Source organism: Pristiophorus japonicus, chromosome 23 (genome assembly GCF_044704955.1).
Source record: "Pristiophorus japonicus isolate sPriJap1 chromosome 23, sPriJap1.hap1, whole genome shotgun sequence".
In the NCBI taxonomy this organism is placed as follows: Eukaryota; Metazoa; Chordata; class Chondrichthyes; family Pristiophoridae; genus Pristiophorus; species Pristiophorus japonicus.
In genome coordinates, this window is record NC_091999.1 from 40,028,907 (window position 1) to 40,041,314 (window position 12,408).

Here is a 12,408-nt window from a genome sequence, read left to right on the forward strand (position 1 = left end):
GGACACTGACATTTCTCACTCAATAAGGTATAACTTGATCCTGTACCTCTCCCCATTAATCCTGGGCTCCACACGGCTCGAATCCTGCTCCTGTTGCTCTTCCTGTGACAGCACTGAGCTCAACCCAGCCCATAATGAGCAGGGCTCAGGGAGGGTGGTTGCTAGGCGCTGCAGTGATGTCACTGAGCAGGTCCATTCAGCCAAGCTGGTCCTCTCCTTGTCCCTTTAAAGGTGGAGAGCTGGGACATCCTGTCTCAACACACACACCCTGTTCATATTGAGAATCCCCAGGGAAGGCCCAAGGCCCTTGGAACACAACCAAGGGGGAAAGAGGAGGAGAGAAGGGGAGGTCAATCAAGGAGTAGGGACTGAGGGCCACCAAGCTTCAGTTTTAGAGCCTGTAGACTTCAGGAGGGGGAAGAGTTAGAAATATAGAAACATAGAAAATAGGTGCAGGAATAGGCCATTCGGCCCTTCGAGCCTGCACCACCATTCAATAAGATCATGGCTGATCATTCACCTCAGTACCTCTTTCCTGCTTTCTCTCCATACCACTTGATCCCTTTAGAGGTAAGGGCCATATCTAACCCACTCTTGAATATATGTAACGAACTGGCATCAACAACTCTCTGCAGCAGAGAATTCCACAGGTTAACAACTTTGAGTGAAGAAGTTTCTCCTCATCTCGGTCCTAAATGGCTTACCTCTTATCCTTAGAATATGTCCCCTGGTTCTGGACTTTCTCAACATCGGGAACATTCTTCCTGCATCGAACCTGTCCAGTGCCGTCAGAATTTTATATGTTTCTATGAGATCCCCTCTCATTCTTCGAAACTCCAGTGAATACAGGCCCAGTCGATCCAGTCTCTCATCATAGGTCAGTCCTGCCGTCCCGGGAATCAGTCACGTGAACCTTTGCTGCACTCCCTCATAGCAATAATGTCCTTCTTCAGATTAAGAGACCAAAACTGAGCACAATATTCCAGGTGAGGCCTCACAAAGGCCCTGCATAACTGCAGTAAGACCTCCCTGCTCCTATACTCAAATCCGCTTGCAATGAAGGCCAACATACCATTTGCCTTTTTCACCACCTGCTGTACCTGCCAGCCAACTTTCAATGACTGATGTACCATGACACCCTTGTCCCATTGCAACTCCCCTTTTCTTAATCTGTCGCCATTCAGATAATATTCTGTCTTCATGTTTTAGCCATCAAGTGGATAACCTCACATTTATCCACATTATACTTCATCTGCAATGCATTTGCCTGTCCAAGTCACCCTGAAGCCTCTTAGCATCCTCCTCACAGCTCACACCGCGATCCAGCTTAGTATCATCTACAAAGTTGGAGATATTACACTCCATTTCTTCATCTAATTCATTGATGTATATTGTAAATAGCTGGGTTCCCAGCACTGAGCCATGCGGCACCTCACGAGTAACTGCCTGCCATTCTGAAAAGTATCCGTTTATCCAGACTTTATGCTTCCTGTCTGCCAACCAGTTCTCTATCCACATCCATACTTTAACCCTAATACCATGTGCTTTAATTTTGCACACCAATCTCTTGTGTGGGACCTTGTCAAAAAACTTTTGAAAGTCCAAATACACCACATCCACTGGTTCTCCCTTGTCCACTCGACTAGTTACATCCTCAAACAATTCTCGAAGATTTGTCAAGCATGATTTCCCTTTCATAAATCGATGCTGACTTGGACCGATCCCGTCACTGCTTTCCAAATGCGCTGCTATTTCATCTTTAATAATTGATTCCAACATTTTCCCCACGACCGATGTCAGGCTAACCGGTTTATAATTACCCGTTTTCCTCTCCCCCCTTTTTTAAAAAGTGGTGTTACATTAGCTACCCTCCAGTTCATAGGAACTGATACCGATTCGATAGACTGTTGGAAAATGATGAGCAATGCATCCACTATTTCTCGGGCCACTTCCTTAAGTACATTGGGATGCAGACTGTAGTTTCAGGATCCAGGGAGAGAACAAGGAGCAGATGGGGAGACTGGCGTGGACTCCAGCACAGTGAGGATGTCGGGGGGGGGGGGAGATTGTGTCAGGTCGTGTATTAAGGGTGAAGGAGGGAGAAGAAAGGAAAAGTCAGAGGAGCAATTACTGCAGCAGTGTCCATCAATAGTGATAGAGAGAAGGTGGGGGTCAGAGTGGGCCCTGGACAGGCCGGTAAACTGTTTGTTTGCTGTGATCAGCTTTCCTTCTGTCACAAATAGCCTCCTGTCACAAATAGCCTCCTGTAGCCCAGTGACACAAACAGCCCATTAAACGCCTCCAATGTCCTTTGGTCTGGTGAGGTCTCCCTTTGTGAAACATCAGCTGTTGTTAAAGCTTCTCATTCTGACTCGCTTACAGTGAGACAGTATCCACTGTCCGTTTTATTCCATGGGCTTCATCTTTGCTGGTATTGGTAACACGCCCGGGATCACTAAACACAAAACGCAGTCTGTTAATCACTTTCAGCTACTGGACTTAGTATGTTCCCCACTGCACCTCTCTCACCTTCTATGTGTGAATAGAGCATCACGTCTGCAAAGCTGGTTTAAGTTTATATCCAGGCAGAAAATATATTTAAGAAAAGCCTGTAGGCCGATGAGACACTGCTCAGGTGCCAGTGTGCTGCTGGTTTGCCCGGCATTTTGCCTGCAATGGAAGATAACTGAACATGTCTCCCAGTGTAACCTTTGCTGTAATGAAATGTGTCTTTTAATAAGCCTCATGTCCTTGCTCATGTCTGCTGCAAATGTGTAGAAAGGGGATGTGTGGGGTGATGGTGTTTGTATGGAGATGTGAAACAAAGAAACGATATGTGTGTGTGGCAGTGACACAGCCTTGTGGTTACAGGCAGAACCATGCACCGATATCCTTGTGGTTATGGTTTGAGCAGGGTCAGTTCATGAATGCTCAAGCTAAGAGGTGCCAGAGATCGGGAGCAGAGGCAGTAAATCAAATCTAAATGTAAATTCCGATGTAGTTTATTTCATTTATTCCTATTTTAATAGCTTTTTCTGAATGTAGCCCATGCCAAGTGCCAGGATATTGGATCAGGCCCACCATAGAAAATGAGTTTGACACCTTGAGGTAGACAATGTCAACCGGATTCCCCCATCCACCAACCTAACAACTTATTTACAAACTCAAGCTAGCTTGTAAGACGTGACCATGTTTACCGGAATCCATGTTCAGTATCTCTAATGGCCCCATCCCTTTCCCCATGATGGAAAACAGCATCTCCCAGGAACCCTTCAAGCACCTTCCCGGTGATTTAGGTCACGTTGATGGGCCTTCAATTCCCGAGCTCTGACTTGTGCCCAATTTGAAAAATTGGAACTACGTGTGCTACCTTCCAATCTCAGGGAACAACCCATGATTCTACTGAGCTGTTGGAGATATGGGCAAGGGGCTAACAGAGCACCCGTCCCATCTCTTTAAACACACTTGGGTGGATATCATCCGCACCTTACACCGTCAAGATTACCCCGCACGGTGACTTTGCTGACAGTGAAGTGTGATGAGAAAGACCAAAGTGCCGTTTGCCCCTCTCAGTGTGACCCTGAAGGACTGTGCCCATGCTGAAGTTCTCCCCCCATACAATCCTCCCCACAGATTGTCCTCACTCGGGTGCTAAAGACAAAAATCCACAGCAATATGTTGAAAGCAACACTAATTTATTTGTCTATATCGCAAATATTAAACTCCAGTCAAGTTACAGGAGTTATTAGCATCAGCAGAAACAAACCTCAACTGTCAGAATGAACATGGTTCAGTCGGGATGTGATTAACAGCAGCAATAACAGCAGAATCCCACCCCTGCAGTCACGTGTGAACTCTCTGGTGTTTCATCAGGGTGGATGACTGAGTGAATCCCCTCCCACACTCAGAGCAGGTGAATGGCCTCTCCCCAGCGTGAATTCTCTGGTGTATCAGCAGGTTGGATGGCTGAGTGAATCCCTCCCCACACTCGGAGCTGATGAACGGCCTCTCTCCAGTGTGAACTCGCTGGTGCCTCAGCACGTCGGCTGACCAAATGAATCCCTTCCCACAATCGGACCAGCTGAATGGCCTCTCCCCAGTGTGAAATCGCCAATGTGTTTCCAGTTTGAAACATTTCCCACAGTCCCCATATTTACACAGTTTCTCCCCAGTATGACTGCACTTGTGTCTCTCCAGGTTGGCTGATCGGCTGAAGCCTTGTCCACATGCAGAGCAGGTGTACCATTTCTCCCCACTGTGAACAGTGCTTTTTGCTTCCATGGTCAAAGGCCGATGATATTCCATTCCCGATGAATTGAGTGACTCCGTCATATCTTAATGTGATGTTTGGTTTGAGCCTCTGGTCGACAAATCTTCTCCTTTTAATAACCTGTAAAGTGAGTTTCAAACAGAAAAAAGGGTGGGTGAGAGAGAACCCATAAAAACACAAAGGCAGGTTCTGAAATTGAGCTGAATGAACCTGGCTATTTGTGCGGCCGCCAACAGAAAAAAAGTGACCACGAAAGCTGCCGGATTGTCATAATAACCCAACTGATCACCAATGTCTTTCAGGGAAGGGAACCCACCACCCGGTCTGGGCCTACACAAGACTCTGGCCTCTATGGGAGGAGGGAGAGGTGGGCAGGGCGAAGAGGAAGGAATTTAAACATCTGTAACTCGACCAGAACTTTGACAGAACCTCCCAAACCCACAACCTCTCCCACCTAGATGGACCAGGGCAGCAGGTGCATGGGAAATCCATCACCTCCAAGTTTCACACCATCCTGACTTGGGCATATATCGCCGTTCCTACATCGTCACTGGGTGAAAATCCTGGAACTCCTCACCTAACAGCATTGTGGGAGGGCCTTCACCACACGGACTGCAGCGGTTCGAGAAGGTCCACCATCACCTTGTCAAGGGGCAAATGGAAATTGGAAATATATTCTGGCCCTACGAGCGACACCCACATCCTAAGAATGGATTAAAACAAATCTGTATATTGAAAGCCCCTACAGAAATACTTGTTCCTAAAACAATACTCTTCTACATTGTGCGGGCAGTGTCTGTTTCACAACATAATCTCCCCTAGAATCCACCGCCGTTGAAAGTCTCTCATCGGAAATTGTTGGTCCCGACTGGGCCCAGAGGTACTGGGGTTTAAACCCAGTAGCTTCTCCCCCCTCTCCAATCCAGCTTAAACTGATGCAACAAACCGACCCACACAGGAGGCCAGGGAGCGACTTCTGCATCCAGCGCCCACCCTGATACAGAGCGCCTCTGGATTGGTCGCTCCATATTTCCAGTATCGATGCACTGAAGATCAGCATATGAGGGAGAAGGGAATGGAGGCTTATGATGAGAGAGTTAGAACCATAGAATCAGAGAATGGTTACAGCACGGAACAAGATCATTCGGCCCGTCGAGCCCGTGCCAGCTCTCTGTAAGAGCACCTCAGCTAGTCCCACTCCCCCGCCCTTACCCCACAGCCCTGCAAATGTTTTTCTTTCAGGTACTTATCCAACTCCCTTTTGAAAGCCGTGATTGAGTCTGCCTCCACCACCCTTTCAGGCCGTGCAATCCAGATATTAAACACTCGCTACGCAAAACGGTTTTTTCTTGTGTCGCCTTTGGTTCTTTTGCCAATCACCTCAAATTTGTGTCCTCTGGTTCACGACCCTTCTGCCAATGGGAACAGTATCTCACGATCTACTCTGGCAAGACCACTCATGATTTTGAACACCTCTATCAAATCTCCGCTCAATCTTCCCTGCTCTAAGGGGAACATAAGAAATAAGAATGGGAGTCGGCCATTTGCCCCTCGAGCCTGCTCCATCATTCAATAAAATCATGGCTGATCTAATCATGGACTCAGCTCCACTTCCCCGCCCGCTCCCCATAAACCTTTACTCCCATAATCGCTAAAAAATCTATCTATCTTCGCCTTAAATATATTCAATGATCCGGTCTCCACAGCTCTCTGGGGCAAAGAATGCCACAAAATTAGAACCCTGAGAGAAGAAATTCCCCCTCATCTCAGTTTTAAATGGGCAATCCCTTATTTTGAAACTATGCCCCCTAGCTCGAGATTCCGCTATGAGTGGAAATATCCTCTCTGAATGCACCTTGTCAAGCCCCCTCAATATCTTATACGTTTCAATTATATCACCTCTCAGTCTTCTGAACTCGAATGAGTATAGGCGCAAGCTACTCAATCTTTCTTCATAAGTCAACCCCCTCATGTCAGGAATCAACCTGGTGAACCTTCTTTGAGCTGCCTCCAATGAAAGTATATCCTTCCTTAAATACAGAGACCAAAACTGTACGCAGTACACCAGGTGTGGCCTCATCAAAACCCTGTACCGTTGTAGCAGGACTTCTCTGCTTTTATACTCTATCCCCCTTGCAACCTCAGCTGCTCCAGTTGTCCAGGTAACTGAAGTCCCTCATCCCTGGAATCATTCTCGTAAATCTTTTCTGCACCCTCTCCAAGGCCTTCACATTATTCCCAAAGTGTGTTGCACAAAATTGGGCATAATACTCCAGTTGAGGCCGAACCAGTGTTTTGTACAGGTTCATCATAATATCCACGCGTTTGTACTCTATACTTCTATTTATAAGCAGTGATACTGTCTAGTGTAATATAAACAGGGACAGGGTCTAGTGTAATATAAACAGAGGCAGGGTCGAATGTAATATAAACCGAGACAGGGTCATGTGTAATTATAAACAGTGACATGGTCTAATGTAATATTTAAAATTACTCCTGGTGCCATGAGCTAGTGAGTACAGAAATAGGAGGATAGAGCAGATGAATGCGTGGCTGGAGAGATGTTGCAGGAGGGAGGGCTTTAGATTCCTGATGCATTGGGACCGCTTCTGGAGGGAGGTGGGACCTGTACAAACCGGACGGGTTGCACCTCAACAGAGCCGGGACCAATATCCTCGCCGGTGGTGGGGGGGTTTGCCAGTGCTGTTGGGGAGAGTTTAAACTAGCTTGGCAGGGGAATGGGAACCTGAGAATAGATTCAGTAGGTAGGGAAGTAAAGCTGGAATGAGAAAGCAAAAATGTAGAAAGTGAGTTTGAAGGACAGAAGAAAAAAGCAGGAAAAACAGGTAAAAAAACAAATTTAAAAGTTCTTTGTCTAAATGCACATAACATTCGTAGGAGAGAGGCGGGAGTCGAGAGAGGCAGCGGCCTATAAAAGGCTCAGCAGTCCGGGGGGAGTCGAGAGAGGCAGCGGCCTATAAAAGGCTGAGCAGTCCGGGGGGAGTCGAGAGAGGCAGCGGCCTATAAAAGGCTGAGCAGTCCGGGGGGAGTCGAGAGAGGCAGCGGCCTATAAAAGGCTCAGCAGTCCGGGGAGCATCGAGAGAGGCGGGAGTCGAGAGAGGCAGCGGCCTATAAAAGGTTCAGCAGTCCGGGGAGCATCGAGAGAGGCGGGAGACGAGAGAGGCAGCGGCCTATAAAAGGCTGAGCAGTCCGGGGAGCGTCGAGAGAGGCAGCGGCCTATAAAAGGCTCAGCAGTCCGGGGAGCGTCGAGAGAGGCAGCGGCCTATAAAAGGCTCAGCAGTCCGGGGAGCATCGAGAGAGGCGGGAGTCGAGAGAGGCAGCGGCCTATAAAAGGCTCAGCAGTCCGGGGAGCGTCGAGAGAGGCGGGAGTCGAGAGAGGCAGCGGCCTATAAAAGGCTCAGCAGTCCGGGGAGAGTCGAGAGAGGCAGCGGCCTATAAAAGACTCAGCAGTCCGGAGGGAGTCGAGAGAGATGTACTGGTGCAGCTCCAGCTGAGAGAAGTCAAAAAAGAAGTCGAAAGAAATCAAAAGGTGACGTCACAGCCAACGTGGTAAGTGATTGGCTGCTGATTGGTGAGTAGTTTTTCTTTTTCTTTATTAGTCAGCAACTTTTAACATTATTGTCGGCAATTTAAGTGTATCTAAGGGTTAAGTCATGGCAGGACAGCTAGGTCACGTGATATGCTCCTCCTGTACCATGTGGAAACACGGGGACAATACCAGTGTCCCTGACGACTACATGTGCGGGAAGTGTGTCCACCTCCGGCGACTGACGGTCCGCGTTGCGGAGTTGCAGCTGAAGGAGGATTCACTCTGGAGCATCCACGATGCTGAGAATGACGTGAGTATCACGTGTAGCGAGTTGGTCTTACTGCAGGAGAAGGGTCCACAGCCAGCGAGGGAATGGAAGACCAGCAGGAAGAGTAGTGCAAGAAAGGTAGTGCAGGGGTCCCCTGTGGTCATCCCACTGCAAAACAGATACACTGCTTTGAGTGCTGTTGAGGGGGATGACTCATCAGGAGCGGGCAGCAGCAGCCAAGTTCATGGCACCGTGGCTGGCTCTGTTGCACAGGAGGGCAGGAAAAAGAGTGGGCGAGCGATAGTGATAGGGGATTCAATTGTAAGGGGAATAGATAGGCGTTTCTGCGGCCGCAACCGAGACTCCAGGATGGTATGTTGCCTCCCTGGTGCAAGGGTCAAGGATGTCTCGGAGCGGGTGCAGGACATTCTAAAAATGGAGGGAGAACAGCCAGTTGTCGTGGTGCACGTTGGTACCAATGACATAGGTAAAAAAAGGGATGAGTTCCTACGAAATGAATTTAAGGAGCTAGGAGCTAAATTAAAAAGTAGGACCTCAAAAGTAGTAATCTCGGGATTGCTACCAGTGCCACGTGCTAGTCAGAGTAGGAATCGCAGGATAGCTCAGATGAATACGTGGCTTGAGCAATGGTGCAGCAGGGAGGGATTCAAATTCCTGGGGCATTGGAACCGGTTCTGAGGGAGGTGGGACCAGTACAATCCGGACGGTCTGCACCTGGGCAGAATCGGAACCAATGTCCTCGGGGGAGTGTTTGCTAGTGCTGTTGGGGAGGAGTTAAACTAATATGGCAGGGGGATGGGAACCAATGCAGGGAGACAGAGGGAAACAAAAAGGAGGCAAAAACAAAAGACAGAAAGGAGATGAGGAAAAGTGGAGGGCAGAGAAACCCAAGGCAAAGAACAAAAAGGGCCATTGTACAGCAAAATTCTAAAAGGACAGAGGGTGTTAAAAAAACAAGCCTAAAGGCTTTGTGTCTTAATGCAAGGAGTATCTGCAATAAGGTGGATGAATTAACTGAGCAAATAGATGTTAACAAATATGATGTGATTGGGATTACGGAGACGTGGCTCCAGGATGATCAGGGCTGGGAACTCAACATCCAGGGGTATTCAACATTCAGGAAGGATAGAATAAAAGGAAAAGGAGGTGGGGTAGCATTGCTGGTTAAGGAGGAGATTAAGGCAATAGTTAGGAAGGACATTAGCTTGGATGATGTGGAATCTATATGGGTAGAGCTGCAGAACACCAAAGGGCAAAAAACGTTAGTGGGAGTTGTGTACAGACCTCCAAATAGTAGTAGTGATGTTGGGGAGGGCATCAAACAGGAAATTAGGGGTGCGTGCAATAAAGGTGCAGCAGTTATAATGGGTGACTTTAATATGCACATAGATTGGGCTAACCAAACTGGAAGCAATACGGTGGAGGAGGATTTTCTGGAGTGCATAAGGGATTTTTTTTAGACCAATATGTCGAGGAACCAACTAGGGGGGAGGCCATCTTAGACTGGGTTTTATGTAATGAGAGAGGATTAATTAGCAATCTCGTTGTGCGAGGCCCCTTGGGGAAGAGTGACCATAATATGGTGGAATTCTGCATTGGGATGGAGAATGAAACAGTTAATTCAGAGACCATGGTCCAGAAGTTAAAGAAGGCTAACTTTGAAGGTATGAGGCGTGAATTGGCTGGGATGGATTGGCGAATGATACTTAAGGGGTTGACTGTGGATGGGCAATGGCAGACATTTATAGACCGCATGGATGAACTACAACAATTGTACATTCCTGTCTGGCATAGAAATAAAAAAAGGGAAGGTGGCTCAACCGTGGCTATCAAGGGAAATCAGGGATAATATTAAAGCCAAGGAAGTGGCATACAAATTGGCCAGAAATAGCAGCGAACCTGGGGACTGGGAGAAATTTAGAACTCAGCAGAGGAGGACAAAGGGTTTGATTAGGGCAGGGAAAATGGAGTATGAGAAGAAGCTTGCAGGGAACATTAAGACGGATTGCAAAAGTTTCTATAGATATGTAAAGAGAAAAAGGTTAGTAAAGACAAACGTAGGTCCCCTGCAGTCAGAATCAGGGGAAGTCATAACGGGGAACAAAGAAATGGCGGACCAATTGAACAAGTACTTTGGTTCGGTATTCACGAAGGAGGACACGAACAACCTTCCGGTTATAAAAGGGGTCGGAGGGTCTAGTAAGGAGGAGGAACTGAGGGAAATCCTTATTAGCCGGGAAATTGTGTTGGGGAAATTGATGGGATTGAAGGCCGATAAATCCCCAGGTCCTGATGGACTGCATCCCAGAGTACTTAAGGAGGTGGCCTTGGAAATAGTGGATGCGTTGACAGTCATTTTCCAACATTCCATTGGCTCTGGATCAGTTCCTATGGAGTGGAGGGTAGCCAATGTAACCCCACTTTTTAAAAAAGGAAGGAGAGAGAAAACAGGGAATTATAGACCGGTCAGCCTGCCATCGGTAGTGGGTAAAATGATGGAATCAATTATTAAGGATGTCATAGCAGTGCATTTGCAAAGAAGTGACATGATAGGTCCAGGTCAGCATGGATTTGTGAAAGGGAAATCATGCTTGACAAATCTTCTGGAATTTTTTGAGGATGTTTCCAGTAGAGTGGATAAGTGAGAACCTGTTGATGTGGTATATTTGGACTTTCAGAAGGCGTTCGACAAGGTCCCACACAAGAGATTGATGTGCAAAGGTAGAGCACATGGGATTGGGGGTAGTGTACTGACATGGATTGAGAACTGGTTGTCAGACAGGAAGCAAAGAGTAGGAGTGAATGGGTACTTTTCAGAATGGCAGGCAGTGACTAGTGGGGTACCGCAAGGTTCTGTGCTGGGGCCCCAGCTGTTTACACTGTACATTAATGATTTAGATGTGTGGATTAAATGTAGTATCTCCAAATTTGCGGATGACACTAAGTTGGATGGCAGTGTGAGCTGCGAGGAGGTTGCTGTGAGGCTGCAGAGCGACTTGGATAGGTTAGCTGAGTGGGCAAATGCATGGCAGATGAAGTATAATGTGGATAAATGTGAGGTTATCCACTTTGGTGGTAAAAACAGAGAGACAGACTATTATCTGAATGGTGACAGATTAGGAAAAGGGGAGGTGCAAAGAGACCTGGGTGTCATGGTACATCAGTCATTGAAGGTTGGCATGCAGGTGCAGCAGGCGGTTAAGAAAGCAAATGGCATGTTGGCCTTCATAGCAAGGGGATTTGAGTACAGGGGCAGGGAGGTGTTGCTACAGTTGTACAGGGCATTGGTGAGGCCACACCTGGAGTATTGTGTACAGTTTTGGTCTCCTAACCTGAGGAAGGACATTCTTGCTATTGAGGGAGTGCAGCGAAGGTTCACCAGACTGATTCCCGGGATGGCGGGACTGACCTATCAAGAAAAACATGGATCTACTGGGCTTGTATTCACTGGAGTTCAGAAGAATGAGAGGGGACCTCATAGAAACATTTAAAATTCTGACGGGGTTAGACAGGTTAGATGCAGGAAGAATGTTCCCAATGTTGGGGAAGTCCAGAACCAGAGGTCACTGTCTAAGGATAAGGGGTAAGCCATTTAGGACCGAGAAGCGGAGGAACTTCTTCACCCAGAGAGTGGTGAACCTGTGGAATTCTCTACCACAGAAAGTTGTTGAGGCCAATTCACTAAATATATTCAAAAAGGAGTTAGATGAGGTCCTTACTACTAGGGGGATCAAGGGGTATGGCGAGAAAGCAGGAATGGGGTACTGAAGTTGAATGTTCAGCCATGAACTCATTGAATGGCGGTGCAGGCTAGAAGGGCCGAATCGCCTACTCCTGCACCTATTTTCTATGTTTCTATGTTTCTATGTCTTTGCAGCGTTAATACCAGTATGCAAGGGCGAAATGAAAACATTCTCACCTCTACAGACAACCTATTAACTTTTCAGAAAAATAATTATATCTGGAAAAAGAGAGCAACAGAACAAAATCTTGAAATGTCCCCTTTGATAACAAATCACAGTATTAAAAGTTTGCTCCTATCCTGATGGAGCATTTGGCATCACTGGAAGACAACTTCAAAAAATATTTTCTATCTTTGGATGTAGAGAAGTATGATTGGGTAAGAAATCCATTTTCTCCAACTAGTACGTCAGATTTTGATTTGACATTGCAAGAAGACGAAGAATTAATTACTATTTCTATAGACCACGGTCTTAAAATGAAACATTCAGATATGTCTCTTGATGAATTCTGGATTTCTATTAAAGAAGAATATCCTGCAATATCAAAAAAAAGCTT

At 47.0% G+C, this 12,408-nt stretch overlaps 1 protein-coding gene across 1 annotated transcript in view; it reads right to left on the reverse strand.

Annotated features, from left to right (window-relative positions):
• LOC139235499 (zinc finger protein 229-like) overlaps positions 1-4,332 on the reverse strand; it is a 75,605-nt gene extending 71,273 nt beyond the window's left edge. Inside the window, exon 1 of the mRNA XM_070866585.1 lies at positions 3,848-4,332. Within this exon, the coding sequence (XP_070722686.1) occupies positions 3,848-4,332 (485 nt within the window). The remainder of the gene's footprint in view (positions 1-3,847) is intronic.
• Positions 4,333-12,408: the final 8,076 nt, after the last annotated feature.